This window comes from Vigna radiata, chromosome 1, assembly GCF_000741045.1.
Source record: "Vigna radiata var. radiata cultivar VC1973A chromosome 1, Vradiata_ver6, whole genome shotgun sequence".
NCBI lineage: Eukaryota > Viridiplantae > Streptophyta > Magnoliopsida > Fabales > Fabaceae > Vigna > Vigna radiata.
In genome coordinates, this window is record NC_028351.1 from 7,514,221 (window position 1) to 7,534,391 (window position 20,171).

Below are 20,171 nucleotides of genomic sequence, written 5' to 3' on the forward strand. Positions count from 1 at the left end.
CTAATCTGATCGTGGAAGACTTTTACATTAAAAATGATATTGTAAGAAAAAAAAACATGTACCAGAAAAAAAATCCATAAAATAAAAAATAATTGTTTATACATTTTACCACATTTAAAAAATAAAATAAAAATTACGTTTTGATATCATTCCAACCAAAATAAATATATTAAAAAATACAACAATAGGAAATTACATTTTGAAACATAAGTTATAATTATTTTATTCAAATTTGTGTTTGGAGACACAATGTCTTCAATTTGAAATGATATTTTCTAACAATGTTGACCTAAATACTTAAAATTTTTAAATTACTTATTTTTAAAATTTAATTAGAACGTGTACATCCTCCATATTGTTAAACTATTTCCTTTGAATATAAATATTAGGGATAGAAAAAAATAGTGTCTATTTACTATTTGACTTAAAAAAAAATCTTGTTTAACTTGTTACATATTTGTTTAAAAAATATTTAGAGGATTTAAAATATTCTCAAATATCTATATATATTTGATATTTAAAAGAAGATATTTTAAAAAAATTATTAAAGATATAAAATATAATATAAATCAAATAAATATAAATTAAAATTTTACTTTAATGAAATTTAATCTAATCAAATATAAATTAATTTTAATTTTAATTAAATTTAACTTAAAATTTAATTAAAATATTTTGTAAATAATGTATATTTATAAATACAAATAATATAATATTCGACCTATCGATTTATAAACTAGTGTTAAAATATTCATTATGTATAAATAATAAATACTAATGTATATCTTTAATTTGTCATAAATTTGATCCCTAAATACCCATAAACACCTATATGTTTACCATCTAGTAAATACTACATAATGTTTTTATTTAAAAGAAATTGGGCAATGGTATACTGTTGTATAACCAATGGATCCATGATACTCACTTTTCTGCCTTGTTCTTTATTGCTTAGCCATTCCATTACTCTATAGTTTTGCACATTTGAATATTGTTTATAGTCACACTACATTTCATACACTTCACATGATTTGAAAAGATATATAAACATATATTTGCTATTGGTAATAACCTTATGTTTAGATAATTAACACACACCTTTCGTAAAGGGCGAAGGGTCATTTTCCAAGCATAAGAAATTTTATACAATATATATATATACCTATCACTTTTAAAGTCATATGTAACCTCAGAGGTCATGTGTACCTAAAATAATGGATTTTTGTCCTTCTCCATTTTTAAAATCTTAGAAAAATATTATAGACAGCGAAAAATATAATATTTTATTAAAAATATTTAAATATATTTTACTTCTTAACCATTTTTGTGTTTAATCAAACACATTATTTTGTATTTTATCCATATGGTTGCATTACAATGCTAACTTGATTTCATCCCGACATTTCTTTTAATTTTAAAAAACATAAAAATTAATACACAGAATATTTGAATTCACTTTATACATAGAATATATCTACTCTCATAGAGTGTAAGTGAAGACAAGTTTATATAATTAATAATATAAGTGCACATAACATGACCCATTCACGTTGGGAATCACAAATAGTTTGAGAGTAAATTTCACTTATTCTCTTATTCTTTGTTGCCTTTTTTCTCTCCATCATCCACATATCACTTTTGGTAGAATATATGTAGCAAAAAATAAATCATAATTTCACCAAAATGAATGCATGGAAGTTACAGCTAGCAAGGTTGCTTTACATGAAAGACAAGACATTTTTTCTTGGGTCAAAATCTAAGGCACCCCACAACACATGATAACAAACCATTTAAGTAAAACGAAGGGTGTGACACACTACATCCAAAAAACATTCATGATTTTAACCCTGTGATTTCAGAATGGGATCCTTTTTCTGAAATCTAACTTTCTGCAGTGTCATCTAATTATTTAATGTTTTTATGGCATAAGATATGATCCATTGGTCTCTTGTGCCCCCTTTACATCTTTTCCATTCTAATTGAAGCCACAAGCCAAAGTACTACACTCCAAGAACAATCAGAGAAGAAGGGTTTTCCAACTTTAGCTCTCATGTGTTGTATCAGTTTGGCTTAAAATGCACAAAAAGAAGCAAAAGTAGTCAGATTCCATGGCCTCACACACCCCTGTTCAATAATAGCATATGCCCACAATTCCAACAACAAGACAAACATGGTCCCACCCAACAAACAACAACATTAAGGAAAGTAACTCGCATAATTATATAAATCAAAAAGAAAAACATTATCTTAAAACTAATCAATCCACATCCTATCCCTCTGTTATATGCTGTCTCTGTTAATAAGATGCATGAATAATTAGTTGGAAATTTCACCCTCTTAAGTATCTTTACTGAGTAACCCTCTTGATTGTATTAACATATGTAACAATTCAAGAGCTACTTAACATCATTTTTAATACAGAAAATGTGTTATTTTTATTTTGAGGACAGTGTACAAGATAATAATACTTTATAGATGAAATTGAAGGTTTACTTTGTCAATTTGCAGTTTAACTGTCCTCTCAAATGTTTCTGTTTGATAAAAATTTACCATTGTTCTATTATTTAATGTCCTCTCACCATAGAAAAAATAAATCCACATTCTCTGCATTCCACATAACTAGACAGTTCCTTTGCTTCCAAGAGCAGTTTCAGATGATGTTTCAGTCCTTTTTCAAAGTCTCTTAACACCATTTATTTCTCTCCCTCTCTCTCTAAACCATGCCTGTTGTGACTGAACACATGAAGTGGAGAAGACCAAGAAACCAATTCGGATGCCCCATTTCAGAAACTGACCCAAATCCTCAAATCCCTTCTACAATCCAATCATCTCACACCAAATTCACCATCTCTTCTCTCTTATCTTCATTCTCCACCTCTAATGAAACCACACATGTCAGAGACCAAAACAGCACCAAAAACAGCAAAAAATTCTCTACAGCAAGCTTCAGAGGACTCGGTTGCACTGTCAAAGCATCACAGAAGGTTTCTGTGCCCACGGTGATCCGGTCCTCGGCGGATTGGGAAGGAAAGAGGAGCAGGAAGAAAAAACACAGGACGAACGGTAACAGTAACAGTAACAAGACATGTGATGGGGTTGTTGATGATGTTTCTGGTGGAACATGTGTGGATTTTCAGGATGTTTGGTGTGGTCCCGGTATTGGGTTCTCAACAGATGCTGCTGCTGCTGCATCTGTGGACTGTGTTGTGGCTAGGAAGGATGCTTCTGCAAGAGGAAAACTTGATGTGGTGGAGAGGGAGGTACGATACTATTCTCAATTTTTCACAATGGTCTTTCTTTCCTCTTCAATCATTTAGACCTTTAATTTTTGTGTTACCAATGAAACTTTGCACTTTCAACTGATGGGAAATTTATGACTACAAGTAGTGTAAAAGTTAATAAACTCACTGTGTAAGTTGATTTGTAATTTGTTCTATATGTGAAAAATTCTTAGCATGATAACGTCCTCTTATGGTATGATGAACTAGTTTTTGTGGTTGGATGTGTTTGTCATGTTACTAACTTGGAGAGAATTGATCCTTATGGCGTGTTAAGATCATCAATCATTTTGGTTTGCCTTGTTTAGTTGATTGATTGATCTATGATGTAATGTTCATGAAAAGGGTCTTTCTTTTCTATCTAAAACAAACTGAGATATAAAATAATTGAAAAATATACTATACAAGCTATGAAATACGACATCAATGATTTGACTAAATTAACTGTCAAAAATTCTAAAATTGTTTTTTATATCAGTATGTTAAAAACTAATAATTATTAAGTGTTTCATATATTTTATTAGATATTCTTTTAAAGATTTAAAGATGTTATTTTTGTACTAACTGTTCCTTTTTCAGTTTGAATAAATATTTGTACTATTAGAAGGCATCAGTTTTAGTATACAAGACATGAAGGGTTATTGTAGTTTACACATCAACCCAGTAAAATAATTACTTATGATTTTTAAAAATAATTAGTAAATTTAGCATAGTAGTTTGTCGGTGCATAGATAGATATGAATTAGAAGCATGCACACAAATTCTTACAATGACATGACAGTTTCCCACTTGATCTTAATAGTCTTAGAAGCATACAAGGAAAAGCATATAAGACATCATCTCAATACTCTCTAGCTTAGTAATTAGGACAAAGATTAAAAAGATGGCTTACGAGATACAGAACTATGTATAAATAGCTACCAGCATCTTCAATGCGTGTACGCATCCCGTTTCCTAGTCAAGTCACAAACACATGGTGGAGTTCTTGATTGGTTTCTCGTGGACCCCTTGAAGACATAAAGTGAAAGAGAACACTCATTATCATCACTAACATTCTTAGTTGTTTGTTTTATCCTATTGTACAACACATGATGAAGTTGGGATTTTTGATCCATCTGGGTTAGTTAAGTTTCGTCATTGTTTTGGTCTCTACTTGCTCTGACATGGTCTAACTCTGCTTCATAAATATCATGGCAGCGTTCATCTTACTTTGGAAGGCGCATTGTAAAGCCAGAAAACTTCTCTTTTCTGGATGATGAATCTGATATCTTCACAGCACGTACTGGGTTAGACCCTTTTGGAACTGCTAGATTCTATCGCCACGTTCCACATCCTTCTCCTGATGGTCTTCCTGAGGTTGGTTTTTGTTCTTACACCCTTTCATTATAAGTTTAAATGTTTAATTTTTTTGTATGGAAAGTGTAAACCTTTTCACTGTCAATCTCTCAAACGGTGGTATGGATGTCTTCTGAGTAATTCGCTTATGCAAGACCATAGACTTAACACATGAAATGTTTTTACAGCATGATAGTAGAAAAGCTCTTTATACTATCAGTGCATACATTATTTGATGTTTATGTATTCATGTTGTGAACTTTAATGGATTACAGAGCCTGTTTTATACATAGACACTTGGAACAAATTTTGGATTTTCTATATAAGAACTGTTGCTTAATTGGTATATGATCTGTCATTGAATTTGATGATCATAACTTTTGAATCTTGCATATTGTGGTATTGCAACATTCTTGTTTCAAATGTAGGATTGTGTGATCAAAGTGAGTTACATGTTCTTGCAGTAGATGGTGTTAAACAATAATTTAGTCTGCTGGTAATCTGACTAAATTGTAGCTGTTTATGGACTATTAATTACTGCATATGTTAAACCAACAGTAGAATTCGAATTTGGTGAGTTTGTTGATTGGCCTAAATATTCGAAAGAAGAAATTATTGTTGTACACCCTAAATATTCATCAAGACTTTATATATATCTTAAAGGAGAATGAAAGTTATAGTTTTATAGAATATATGATATGATAAGAAAATTAATAAAAAAAAAAAAGAGTGTTTAATAGGTATATTTAAATTTTGAAATATGTCTATATTAAAAATTGGATAATAAGAGAGTATTTGCAAAGTCTCATGATTGAACTGAGGAAATTTTTGTTGAGGCCCAATAATAAGAAGATAAAAAAAGTAAAAGTGATATTAAACTTAATCAATAATAAAATCATTATAATTTAGGTTAATATATCTTCGTTATCCTGGTTAAATAAGAAAAATATTTAATAGCATGTGACACCATTATATAATGATTAAGTTTCTGAAAATTCGTAGACAGAATGGTGTTTGTACAGCTAGTGGAAAATATTGCATTGCTTTGAGATTTTGACTCTATTTTTTCAAGACTTTTATACATTTTTGTGCCTAATTTCTTTTCTTTTTTTTATAAAATATATTTTTAAAATGGGAAAAGTATTTGTTTGCTTTTATATAAAATTAAAATTGAAATGAAAAAGAAAATCTTTAAATACAAGGGAAGAAAAAGAGCCCAAGCCCATTGTTTTTTATGTACCTAAGGCTTCATAGTTGGAATACAGAAAGGTGGGTGCAGTGAAAAGGCACCAGAGAGAAGAAAGTTTTGATGTTGCAAATGAGGTAAAAAGGGTTCTTCCTAGTCGACAAACAAGGGTAAACTCCCTCTTGGATGAAAATTTCGTATTTTGTTATATTGAAGATTTTACCTTTTTTGTTGTCTTGACTAGGTACCTATTATTAGGTTTTTATCACATCAGTTTTCACCTTTGAGGTGACTGTTCTTGTAATTTGTTTATTTCTATTGAAATCGAAACAAAATTCCATATGTAGTAAGAAGAGTTAAAAAGGGGATCTTCTTGGTTTTCAAAAATTGCAATGAAATTACAAACAACACTTTTTCATGTTTGAATTTTAAAGTATGTCATTTTAATTTTAGTGCTACCTACTTTCTCACAATTTTGAATTATGCTTTGTTATGCTGTTTTTTTTTTTTTTTTTTTTTTTTTTGCTCTGTTGGGGTTACATGTGTAAACAAATTACTAAGGCTTGTTATTGAAGGGTTTGATTTATTAACAAGAACAAACTTGTGTATAGAAACATCAGCGTCACAAATATAAGATATGAATGCTTGGTTTAGTTATTATTGTATTCAGGAATTGATATTTTGTATATCTTGATTGTTATTGGAACTTTGAAGATAATGATAATCCGAGGAAGAAGAATAATAATGGGGGGTCGCTTTAACTCACACGACCAATTTAGAGACTGGAGACTTGATGTTGATAACATGTCATACGAGGTCAGAGTTCCTTTCTCTAGTTACTAAGGTTTCTGTTGTTTTCATTTTGTAAAGGATTTTGTCTCTCTGTGCATACATTTTCACTGTTTATTGTAAAAAAATTCTGTTTGTGCAACAGCAATTGCTTGAGCTGGGTGAGAGAATAGGTCATGTCAGCACTGGACTCAAAGAAGATGAGATGGGACACAACATAAGGAAAGTTAAACTTTCAAGTTCAAATGATGCATCAAAGCATCAAGAAGACAAAAAGTGCAGTGTTTGTCAGGTGAGCTTGTAAAGTTACATTATTATCATTTGCTTTATAAGCATTGCAGGAAGTCGAGTTAAATATGTTACTCTTAAAATACCTATTTTTCTTTTAGTTCATATAGACATCTTATTTTTAGCTTTGATACTTAGTAGAAGATGGTTTTACTCTCTTAATAGTATGAAGACTGCATAATTTTCTTAACTGTAAAGGATTAAAAATGAATACAATTTGTGAAGTAGCTAAAATATAAATGTCATATAGTGTGTTGTGTTGTTCTCTAATTACAATTGGTTTTTTACTTTAGTTTATGTGAATGATCAAAGTTAAATTTCAACTCTGATTAAATAACAACACCATAAAATGTATAAAACTATATGTTTCTGTTCTAAAACAAAATAAAACTGGTATTTTTAATTTTTAAATAATTGAACATTATGTTAATGTGTTTTGTTTGTGTGATCAGGAGGAGTATGAAGCAGGTGATGAGTTGGGGAAATTGAAGTGTGATCACAGCTATCACTTTCAGTGTATAAAACAGTGGCTTGTGCATAAAAACTTCTGTCCAGTTTGTAAGCAAGAAGTTGTTGTTCGACCCTAAGTGGCACTATCCTCATGTTTTTTACCCTTAAATTGATGTATAGTTTTTATATGCTGCATAACCAATCTTCATATATTATAAAACTTTTGGCTTCCATAGTGAGGAGTCCACAGTTTATTCTTGCAAGTGTTATATTTGTCAATGGCCTCATAACTGAACAGTGCTTTTTGCTTATTATTCATAAGGTTATGAAATCTGAATGCTGCCAGGTAAACAAGAAGTTCATAAATGACCACTCACTCTTCCTTTTTGTACTGTGCAATTCCATGTTGTCTGATCCTAACTTTCATTAAGAAACCTTCATGAGCTCAAAACAATGCTCCTTTTGAAATTGGGTTGAGTGCTTACATCAGAGTATGTTTAAAACCATTTTGTTCAGAATTTGATTGAAGATAAGCATTACTTAACTTCCGTTACAAAAATTAGCCCTTTTAAAAAAATTAAGAAAAAATGTGCTTTTATTTCTTATACATGTCAATCTTTGTCTCAATATTAAGAATGGGGTATGTTCAGGTGAGTACTAATTTCTTTTAGTTTTGTCTGTGAGATTTTGCTGTGTTAAGCTTGCTCCACAAATGTTAGAAAAATGTCTCTTGTTAACATCCAAAAGCATCATCGCAAAACATCCCCACAAATCACTAAACTTGGTGAAATGTCCGCTTGTTACTGACAAAATAAGTAATGAGATAGTCACTTAGTTTTGAAAGTTGAAAAAATGATTTCATCGTATTAGAATCACAGTTTAAAACAGAATGGGACCGAAAGTATATAAATACATTTTTCTCAAAAACCAGATATAAATTTCATTGCTCTTATTCTTGCAATCTAATTAAAATAACATGAAAATCAATTAAAAATGACAATGAAAGTACATTAGTAACATTTGTTTTAATTTCTTTATCAGTAGCATTTACCATAAATATATAGCATCTGTTAATCTTCCAAGTGTTGAGTTTAGCAATACCTATGTATGTGTCGTGTACATTAAATTTATTATACATGTGTTATGGGTACTTTACTTCTTTTTATCTTTTACTTATTGGAAAAGTATATTGAATAAATATTAGATTTTCAATATAAATTTAGAAAATATTTATTAAAGTTATTTATTGCTTTGGGCTCTCTGTTCTGTTAGCTATCTGTTAATAGTAACTTTTATATTAATAGAATTCATACCTCTTTGTATAATTTTCTGGAAGCAAAATATTTCTAAACAAAGAAAAAAGATATTGCCAAATATGTATGTCTAAGACCCAAAATTAAAATAATTTTATGATATCTCTTTTCAAACAGCTCAGATCTGCTAAATCTTGAATTTGTTCTTTTAGATATGATTTCTCTCACAGACACATCTTTTGTATGTTATTCACATTCTTCTGAAGTATGTTATGGAATTTCCTTTTCTGAGTGTCTTCCACTCTTATGATTGATTGTAGGGTAGAGTTTCAAACGTACTTTAGCAGGAAGTGTAATGCATTTGCAAAACCTTTTTCTGTTGGTCTCCACTGTGAAAAATGAAAATTCATTGATACTATTTGGGCTGAAAAGTATGACTACAAATGATTGGTACTGCAAGTAAAATATACTTTTTGTTCTTTCAGTATGTAAATATGATGGATCTTATCCGATGTAAAATACCTTCGAGAAAAATAAAACTGCATTTGCTTATAATGTGTTTTGCTGAGATGACACTGATGATAAAACTATCCATCAGGATTAAGAAAAGTTGTAATTTCTTATGGCGTTTGCCCAAAGCATATAAAAAAGGATTTTTTATATTACAAACTTCACAAGAAGTGAAAAAAATGGTACTTGGAGAGAAAAATAATTGTTAAAATAACAAAGTTCATAGCTACTTAAGGATCTGTTTGTTAAAAGGCTCCTTTTTTTGATGAAGGAATCACTTTATCAAAAAAAAAAAAGTTACTTTTTTTAAAGCTTTTCATGTGTTTGTTTTCTGCTGTTACAACCTAATTAAAATCAGAAACTATTTTATGTAGGCTTCCATAAGATCAACTTTTTTTATTAAAAAAAATAAACAAAAATCAACTTCAACTTTTAAAACAAAAATATCTAAAAAGTGATCACAAGATTATTTTAATATCAAAATGACTTCCTTTATTAAAAGCTTTAAAAAATAATCACTAGAATAGTTTGTAACTTTGTAATTTGATTAAAGTTGGCTCTTGATTCCTATTACCTACTTTCTTAGCACCCTGATTTCGAACATGTACTTTCACCTATGTGCTTTATTTAGAACTACATATGTACAGTGTCTTTGACTATATACATTGTCTTTAACTATACACAGGAAGTATTACCACAGATCGTGCATATGAGAATTTCCATCTAGTGTTCTTCATGTATAAAAGAATGAGCCAAAAGAGGCTAGGGTCTAAACCATGTCATGTTGACTGAGAAATTCAGTTATACATGGATACAGTTCATCTGCAGCCTGCAGCATGGAGTACAGTGACAGTTAAGAAAATCCATATATTAAAAAATCTCAAGTTGATTCAATTATGTGTGCCTGTAACTCCTTTTCAATAAAATAATCATACCAGACGACCACCCACTAAGTCATAGTGGGCATAGTGTGGACCATCAAGCTCCCCAAAGACTTTGTATGTAATCAAATCTTCAGGAATAAGCTTCACCGTTTCTGATTCACATTTATCATTACAAGTTATATTCATCATCACAAAAGCTAAAATATTTTTCTTTGGATAGAGAAAGCTAAGTATTTAAAAGATGATGATAATGTGATGATGATGATGATGAGTACTAACAAACAACACACCCTCTAACAATCTTTTTTCTACCTCACTCTTTCTTACTGGTTGAATTCATGTGGGTCTCACTAGTTTGGGAATAAAACCAAACAATTGAGAAATGTGACCCAAATGTTTAGTGAGACTAAGATGAATTTCAACTGATAAGAGAATGTGTGGAAAAGTGTGTTAAAGAGTATGCTCGTAGAATTTTATTTTTTTTTATGGTTTGGTTTTGATACCATATACAGCTTCAGGAGGACAGATCAAGTCTTGATCACCAGCGACGGCTAAGACAGGAACATCAATTTTGCAGAGATGGTCCTTGTAGAAGAATGTTCCACTCCTGTCACGTAGACCACCTTCTTGGAAAACTGATGATAACTGCAACAGAATCTTGGAAGGTATGGTACCTGCCAATAAGAGAGCAATACAAAGTTTGTAAGAGAAAAAGTTTGCAACAGCATACATAGATCTCACAATTTAAGAACTTGCAGAAAACCCAAATTAGAGTCTGAAAGATCTAACAATTATCAGAGCGTGGAACATCTTAATCATAGCATTTAGCGTGATAGAGTTGAAACTAGGTAAGTACAAGATCCAGATAGGGCTGGAGCTTCACAAATCAATTGACTGCAGCACTCACAAAATTGTAGAGATGACTGTTGCACAGATTGGTATGCATATTGAAGAATTGCAATAAGATGCAGGGGATGTTTCACCTCTTAATTTAATTTTGATAAGACATGTAACAATGTACTGTGTATAGTTTCATAAGGAATTCTTTTGCTAAAGTGCATGATGTAGTTGAAAGGGATTCTGTACAAAAAGTTGAGAAACAATGCTTGATGAAAAATAATTGGAACTTACAGAAGTTATTCAAAACAAGCTTCTCAAACAGTTTTTGATCCATCATATCTTGAGCTGAAATCTGAGAATTCAGCCAAGATAAAACATACGGAGGGTAGCTAGCAAGGGGATAAACAGTGGCCATCAATGGCCCAACTGGAATAGCAGGAATGTTCAAAGCCTGAGCAGGTTCTGCCTGCAAAAGAAGGCATGGTCATCTTTAGCTTAGGTACATATTACTGGCACGGATCAAAACAAATAACATTTGTCACCACACAATCAGTTTCCTTAAACACTTGCCAGGGGTAAAAGTAACTTGAGAGATGATTTTGAAGGGGTATAGTCCAGTGATGATGCCAAAGTAACAACAGATGCCAACCCAGAATCCTTTCCTTCAAAACCTAACATAATTTACGTTGGAAAAAGAAAAAATAAGATATTGATCAACGCATTGATTCACACAAATAATTTGCAAACAGGATCCTTCACAAATCACTATTCACAACAATGTTCCTTCCACACAACACAAGATCTCAACCTGTCCATAAAATTTATCACAAGATAAAAGAGGGAATATCATGTGCATAGCTATAGATATTTATATATTAAGTACACAATGGTTGTGTTAAAGCAACTAAAATTTATTTTGTTTGTTAATAAATAGTGATGTGTATGTACAATAATTAAGTTGCAAATATGTCACACTCAATTAAAAAGGAATGGACAAAGTAAAAGATGCTCAAGATCAATATGGTTCATAATTTCCTTCAAATGATACAGATTGAATTAAATGCTGTAATTGCGAGCACTTGACTGCCACTACCATTGCAAAAGGATTATTTAATCCATACATTAAAGAAGAGTTCTTTTGCATTTGACTAATGAAAATTCTAGAATAGAGTGATTATTTCTTGCAGTCGAAGTAAAATTAAGGTTGTTGCTACCTTTTTGCATGCTTTTATTGCTAAAGTTTTATATAACATCATATTAAAATAGAAAGTGAAATGCACAAAGCAACCATGATAAATTTTGTGTAAACAAACTTGCACCACAAAACAAGCAAATATGGATTCTTCATATATCTATCAAATAAATCGTGAATGAAAACAGAGTCCCATAATCTTGCAGAAGAAATAAAACAGAAGCAGATCCATGGGACTTACAGCAACGTGAAAGCCTTGCATACAACAAGATACCCCCCATTGAGTGACCAATTGCAAGCAATTTTCCATCCCTTGGCTGGCATTGAGCTCTTATGTACTCCATCTAATGGTTGAATGTATTAAACCAGCAATTAAAAAAACAAATTTATTGAGAGCATCCAATTTTTTAGGCTAATATTTAGTGGAAGAAACAAATAAAAGTACACCACAGAAGTAGAGAAAGAGATAAAAGTAGAACTCTTGACAAATTAAAAGTAAAACATCACAAAGGAATGTCACCTCACCGCTGCAGGTACATCCTCTTCCAGATAATGGTCAAAGTCCCAATCATACTTAACAATCAACTGAAGCTGTTTCTGAAACTCTTCTAGAGTGGCAGAAAATCGGTCTTGCAGTTCTAAAATCTGTGCTGGGAACAACTGTTGACCTTCAATAATAGCTCGAAGTCTCCGATTGAAATCCTTGATTTGACCAACAAGTGCAGAGTTCTTTCCTCCCTCCAACGAATCTGAAAAATAGGAATTTTCATATTAGCGGTTGATGTAATCATACAATGTTAAAAATGACAGGTTCCTATGAATATGATCCCTTCACTAACCCGGATTCAGAAAGCCTGCAAGCTTTTCAGATATCCTTGTAAAAATGTCCATGAAACTCCTTGTTAACCTCATTTCCTCAAATTTAGTTGTAACTTCGGGAGAGCCAAGGTTCTCAAGTCTTATTGATCTTGCTGGAGAAGCACTGTTTTTACCAATTTCATCACTAATAGCAGAATCAATCTCAGACAAATTCTTTAGGCATTCCTCATTTTCCTCCAGGCTATCTCCAATAGTGCTCAACCCAACACCCCGAACCTCAAGAATCCACGTATCAAAACCTTGTGCCGACATGTACCGAGCAAATGAAGACTGAACATGAACAACATATACTCATCACAGATATCCTTTAACATTATCCTAGACTAGAACAAAATACTGTCACAAGTAACCGTCACCCCAACAACAAAGTCTTATTCCTGATGTCAGCTACATGAATCTACCGTTAGAAAGTTAAAAACCAAATTTTCAGGATTACTGTCACAAATAATCAAACATCAGATTTAAATTTACAGAGAAAAAACCAACAAGATGAACTTCTAAAATAATCTTAACAAAATGAAATCATGGAACTGTGAAAGTAATGTTTAATCGGTGCAGAACCTGCATCAATCATTGCAAAGGTTTTAAATTTCCAGGCAGGGTTGCGATTTCGCCACAATATTTGTCATTGTGAGAAATAGAGGACAAATGTGGCCCCAGTAGAGGATGTGATACGGTTGAGTCGCGACGAATCATTTTTTAAAATCTCTATCATTCCCAACACAGTTCTATGATTTTCAACGGAAACAAGGTTACCTCAGGAGAGAGATCATAGCCAATTGCATTGGTAGCAACCCCTGACAACAACAAAAGCGGGTGATTCCTCAACGGTGCCTGCAAAACACATACAAAAGCTTATATATTTCAATACCAACACCTTTGAATGTTGAGAAACTAACGCAAAATGCCAAAATGCGTAGCATTGAGCCTTTGTTCCATGTTTTTCGATAAAAACGAGGGAATTCAATAGCCGGAAGTTATACATCAGTGCATTGCCAAAAGGGTATTCACAGAAAGCAAAAATTTGAGAACTTGAGAAGAGGGGAACCTCGGGAGAAGGAAGGTAGCGCCACAGAGCGAGCTTCCAATCGGAGTTCGAAACCACGACCCGGTGAAGCTCATCGGCGGTGCATATCGATCGCCGTTGGCGGCCATTCTTCTCCATTCGCACGCCTTGGAACGCCGCACTCGGCGGCGTCACCCGCCGGCGATGGAAACCATAGGAAGCGAGTCGGGTTTCGTGGTTCCGGTCGGGTTGTTGCGGGTCGACCCAACAGAATCCGGCGGCAATGTGATTAAGAAGCATTTTTCTCTTTTAATGTTCTGTGAACAGAAACACGTTTTTTTTTTTATTTATTTGTGTTTTCGTTTTCTTATCCCAAGTGGTTGGTTTGTCTTGCAGATTTTGTTCGTAGTTTCTTATGGTAAACGGAACTAACTACGTGAAGATAACAAGAAAGAGTAACCATTTCTGTAAGAGCTTGTTTAGCCGTGTAAGAGATGAGAGTAGGGTTTGAAATCTTGTACGTAAAGAAACATAAATTATCATAACTAGGAAGTTAAACATGAAATGGAACCTGAATTAGTAATCTAGTTTTGTAAAATTTCAATAATTATGATTTTTAGGGTTCAATTGAGAATCTGATTTGGAGTTTATCAATGTAATTCCAATTTTAATCAAACAAAATTTAAATTGAATTGAGACTATAGATTTTTTGTTTTTCTCTTACAGAAAAGTAAATTTAGTATTGAGCAATGTAAAAAGAAAAAAGTAAGTAGCTATTATAATGTAAAAGAGAGTAAATTTCTTCCACCTAAATTTACATCAATCAATGAATTTGTTTTAGTTCATAAGTACATATTTATGGCATTAATTTATTGATGTTTGAATTTTTTGAATTGAATTTTCACTTAAAAAAAAAACTTAAAACGAATATGTACATGGTTATTCAATTTATAGAAAAGTCAATAAATTAATTATTAAGTTTAAAGAAAGAGTCACATGGTGATAGTATTGAGTAAGATAAAATCAATATATATAAGAATGATGTTTTAAGGTGTGTTAATTTGAATAGAAATTACTTTTTATTAGTGAAGTTGAGGGAGAGTAATTGAGTGGATTTGAGAAGATTTGAAGGTAATTTTTTTTTATGTTTATTTGAGTGAATTTGGATATAAAGTTTATAAGAATTAGTGTAGAATTTAATTTATGTGACAAATTAAAAAAATTTACTTCGAAATTCACCCTCACTTATCTTCAAATCTATTCAAATAAACAATAAAAAAATTTATCTTCAAATCTTCTCAATTACTATCCTCAAATACACTCAAATAAACAAGGCCTAAGTATATTTAAGAGCGAAGAAATGTGATGTTATAAATTTTTCATCACCCACGAAAGTATAGAGATTTGAAAGGATTGACGATATAATATTTTATTTTTCATCCGCAAAACATAACATTTGATTACGAGTCTAATTGAGTAATATTTTAGTTTACATGCAAGTTTTATGTCACTAAATTCATTAACATGTTTCCATTGATAAAACATAATACTTTTATTATTTTGAATTATGTGAATCTAATTGAGTAACACTCTTATAAATAAGTTTTATGTCATTAGATTCATTCAATAATACATGTTTACATTGATAAAATATGATGTTTGTTATAATTTCAAATTGTGATGATCATGTATTTTTAAATATATAGTTTTTCAATGTGTGAATATTTTGTATATCCATTATGGTATTTCCAAACTAAAAATGGGATATTATAAGTTTTTGAAGGATAAATCTCTTCTTTATTTGGATTGGATGAACATTATATTATTAGAAAACTAGAATCACTGTTATTATCAAGACCAACATTTCAAATGTTGTTGATGTTGAAAAGTGAAAGAGTTTAAAATAGACCTATATTATAATTTTAAATTATATAAAAATGATTTTATTTATAAAACATAATACTAAAATACTAGTTAAACCTAGAATTTAGTCTATTAATAAAGAAAAAAAATGTATGTAATATTTAATTCGAAACTATGACATTTTTGCAAAGATGCTAAAATGTGTTAAAACTATATTATTTGTATAATGTAATAAACCACGTATTAATAAATTTTGTGTTTGTTTTCTTTATCTAATATATATTTAAATTTCAAAATATTTGCATATAAAAGTATCTTACTTATCATTCCACCTTAGTTCCATAAAATGTTAAAGATCAACCATTGCCAGTATTATATTAATATCACTGCTAGAGTTGACTAATCTTACTGTTAGCATTTTTAATGTCACCATTATTAATACCTCAACTTATTATTATTGTCAGTATATACCACTGTCACCTTTTTATCATATAATTTTCTGTCTAATTATTGTTATAGTAATGGAATCTTAGCAAGTATATTCAACCGTGACAGTAATAATTTTGAAATGAAAAAGATCAAGAATGATTTTTAGGAATCAAATGGCAATCAACATGGTATATATCTACCATCAATGTTCTATCTACGCTTCTGCTTTCAAGCTTCAAAGATGTCAGGGAAAACTGTTAATTATGGCTTTTAGTACTAAGAATCCAAAGTATTCAGTAAAAATGAAAATGTTCACAAAATAAAAACATTGCTTTAAGTTTTTGAATTGAATATATTGTTTTAATATTTTATATAGGTTTTTCCAGAACTAACTGGTTTTCCATTATTTTCCTGGAAATATCCCAATAATCATAGATCTTGCACGTTGCATGCATGTTCATAGATTCTCCTTTATGTTTATATGCCTATTAAAAAAGTGATATTTTTTTTTGTATATATCTTGTCAGTTCTGTGAGAAATTTTGCGATAAAGACAAAGACCGTGTTCAGTATCACGTTTCAGATATAGTCTTTCACTATTACAAAAACTTCAATAGCTATAACTTTGAAGTTATAAGCATGATTCATATTTCAAATAGTTCCAAGTGTGGTAGAAGTCATTCCAATGATTACGTTACATTACAGTATTTAGATATCATATCAACGATTCACCAGCCGTAAACATCTATTAAGGAAGTGCTGTTAAACCGAGTCATTTTCATTTTGGCTAAATCAAATTCATTTTATAAGCCTCTTTTTATCAGATATCCAGAACCTCACGCACTATTTGATTTGAGCATGTCAAATCGATGAGTATTTCATGAAATCTGATGTTGGTTTTGTTGTAATCAGAAGCAAACAAAAGTAAACGTGACTGTCAAGTGACTCCAAGTCTAAACAATATGATAACATTTGGATAGAAAAACAATAAAAAAGAAGTCCCTCGGGAAAGCTAATGGCAGCAACTTGCATTATTCAACTGAGTAACTGTGATGATCAGAAAAGCTAGGTTTGCAAAATATGGTTTTACATGTCATTCATTTAAAAGAAATAACCTATGGTTTAGTCCTTATTTTTGTGTAGAAAGTAGGGTCCATATGTTCATTGTTAAAAAATGAAAGTAAAGTTCAGTTACCTCACACCCCACCCCTCTCCAATATGCCTCAATTCATTCATTTTTTTCCACTTCTGATTCATACTGGCTGTGATGCTCTATTTTGCTGCTGAATGGTGTCTGCAGGAAACTGTTTGGAAGCATCTGACAGTGCTGCAGCTGCTGCAGCTGGGGTCATGGATTGATACTGAGGAAGCAATGGAGCTGTAGTGGTTTGTTGTTGGGTGTAGTAAGCTTGGTCTTGCACATGGCCACCATATTCATAACCATAATTAGTAGTAGTACTAGAGGGAGCCACAGCAATGGACTGTGGTGGATGATGGAACTGAGACAACCCCACATACTGTGGCTGAAATTGGTTGGGAGGTATTGGAGCATATGCAGGGTTTGAGGCCACAGGAGGAGGAGCCTTGTAAACACTTGGAGTCACCTCAGGTATAGTAGGGCTAACTGATTTGGTGGGATAGATAGGTGGAGTACCATCCTTGTATGCTGCTGAGGTAACAGCACTTTGTGGTATTAGGGTTCTGCCTGAGAGTAACACATTTGGGTCACCCATGTTGTGCTGCAAGGCCATGTTGTATGGTTGTGTTACTTGTGTGGGTCCAACAGGCATCACATAAACTGGGTACTGTTGCTGACCAATTGGAGGGTGAAGTTGTTGTTGAGGTGGTGGGGCATAAACTGGGTAGTATGATGAAACTGGTATTTGCCCTGTGGCTGCAGGGTGGTGGATGTAGTGAGAGCTGGCATGGACCAAGGGCTTTTGCTGCTGAAGTTGCCTATTTTGATCTAATTGTGGGGGTAATGGGTAGCCAGAATCCTGAACTTGACCATGGACCTGAATCACCTGATCAGATATTTCACTCTTGCCATTTGGTAAAGCAACTAGTTTGTTGTCTAGTTGTGCAGCTTGGACTTGGTCTTGATAGTAAACAGTCTTGGAGAAAGAATTTGCAGATGCAATACTGCTATCACTGATAATGTTTTAACCAAAAAGAGAGCTTTCAGAACACATCACCATCACCAAAAATTAAAACTTTTGAGTGTGTGATTCTTCCTTAAAACCACTATATTAACAATAACAAAAGCAAACCAAGACAGAAATGAAAAAAATCAAAGGTAATATGGTAGTATGACAGAAATCACACACCTTGTAACTGAATCAGGAGAAGGCAAATTCAAACCACCACTAGTCCTTGGCTGCACAAGCTGCAGTGGTAAAGGGGGCTTCCGAAACCCGAGATCAGATCTCTCGTCCTCAGAAAGAACTCTGTTCATCACATTATCACTGGTAGTAACCACCCCAACAGATGGCATAGTCACAGCTGCAGGAATTGCAGGTGCAGCCACTGCAGAAGAAACCACACTCACCAACCCATCATCTTGCTTCAGCCCACTTGCAATTGTCATCTGAACCAACTGCTCCTCCGGCAGCCCCCCAACCTTGTTCTCTTGTTGAAGCCTACTACTGTTGTCATCAACACGTACCCGAATGGGCGGCAGATTTGCCAGAGAAGGAGAGAAAGAAGGAGAAGAAGAGGAACTGTTCTCCATCATAGGTGAACCAGGACTTGATTGAACCACATCAGGCAAGTTCTTGGCCTTGTTATTGTTAGTATCAGGCAAAGCCTCCAAGTTGTTGCTTGAACCACTAGCACTAACACCACCACCACCATCAAGGTTCACAAAAGAATCCCCTGCAGCAGTATCAGAAACTACTCTGTTTAACATTCCAGAGTTGTTGAGTGCATCAACAAACCATGTCTCTGACTTCACATCATCAAGTAGTGATCCCATTGAAACTGAGGCCTCGGGTTTGGTGAAGAACAGGAACACCCTCAGCCGTGAAGAAGCCGCGCCTTTCGCCGTAATTCGATCATACTCTTCCACCATGTTGTCAAGATCTTCATCAGTGGTGACAGTGATGAGGCTGTCAAGGTCTTCATTGGGAAGCTGGTACTTCAGTGTGAAGGGTCTTCCATGGAGAATGGTTCGGGAAAGCCGTGAACACAGATCTTTCAACGAAGAGTGGCGGTCCACCACCACAATCCTTGTATCACCGCCGACGTAGCAGAGAGTCTTGTCATGAGGGCGTGGCATGATGTGGCCACCATAGCTGCACATGAGGCGCAGCTTGGCCCCAGGAACGGCCGGTAAATTCTCATCACTCCATATTTCTGCATTGCGGGAACGCGGAGAAGAAGACTCTATGGAATCAGGATGATTTTTATGAGTGGTGATGGTTGCGGCAGAGAGAGGTGGAGGATCCATTCGGAGTGATGAAGTGGATCCTCTGTTTTGCTCTGTTTTGGGCAGAGTGGTAACAGAGGAGGAACAGAGGTGGTGGGGGTGATATTCTTATAGGTTGGTGCAAGTGGACTTATTCCCTCTTTTTTTTTCCCTTTGGAATGTAACTTTATGAGTGAAAAGCAATCCATATAGGATACCTCATTGCCAAATAGAATCCTTTTCTCTTACACCTTGTTTGGAGCTGTAATTTTGTACCTTCCAGCTTTTGCCAATGTATTCATTCCATTGGAAGTTTCAAAGATCAAAAGCAGAAAAAGAAAAACAAATAAAAATCAGCCAAAGATTCAAAGAACTAAAGTGACTTGGGATCACTTCAATTCAACTTTTAGCTCACATTCAGCGTTGAGTTGAGCTGCTTCATTTTCATTTTCATTTTCAAATCTGAAATTCCAGTTTGCCATGGCATTCCCCTTGCATCATTATTTTATTTCATTGGATTCAGTGTTCTTTTTTTCTGTCAAGATTTTTTTCCCAATACTATGCTTGTTGTTATTCTAACAAGC

The 20,171-nt window shown here is 32.9% G+C and overlaps 3 protein-coding genes across 3 annotated transcripts; 1 reads left to right on the forward strand and 2 right to left on the reverse strand.

Annotated features, from left to right (window-relative positions):
- Positions 1–2,508: 2,508 nt before the first annotated feature.
- LOC106773804 lies at positions 2,509–7,683 on the forward strand (the record flags this gene model as incomplete). The annotated part of the gene is given in 5 exon segments (XM_014660561.1): positions 2,509–3,260; positions 4,476–4,634; positions 6,514–6,615; positions 6,734–6,880; positions 7,329–7,683. Coding segments are annotated over 5 exon segments (1,083 nt in total). The 3' UTR covers positions 7,464–7,683.
- A 1,918-nt stretch (positions 7,684–9,601) lies between these two features.
- LOC106764588 lies at positions 9,602–14,356 on the reverse strand. The gene is made up of 10 exons (XM_014648869.2): positions 13,933–14,356; positions 13,641–13,718; positions 12,845–13,154; positions 12,531–12,754; positions 12,247–12,349; positions 11,384–11,484; positions 11,105–11,279; positions 10,477–10,647; positions 10,025–10,125; positions 9,602–9,918 (listed from the first exon to the last, which is right to left on the reverse strand). Exons 1-10 carry the CDS (start codon positions 14,188–14,190, stop codon positions 9,859–9,861), a joined length of 1,581 nt encoding a protein of 526 aa, XP_014504355.1. The 5' UTR covers positions 14,191–14,356; the 3' UTR covers positions 9,602–9,858.
- Positions 14,357–17,135: 2,779 nt separating this feature from the next.
- On the reverse strand, positions 17,136–19,942 carry LOC106774557. The gene is made up of 2 exons (XM_014661592.2): positions 18,509–19,942; positions 17,136–18,332 (listed from the first exon to the last, which is right to left on the reverse strand). The coding sequence occupies exons 1-2, from the start codon at positions 19,627–19,629 to the stop codon at positions 17,435–17,437; spliced, it is 2,019 nt and encodes a 672-aa protein (XP_014517078.1). The 5' UTR covers positions 19,630–19,942; the 3' UTR covers positions 17,136–17,434.
- Between the last annotated feature and the right edge of the window lie 229 nt (positions 19,943–20,171).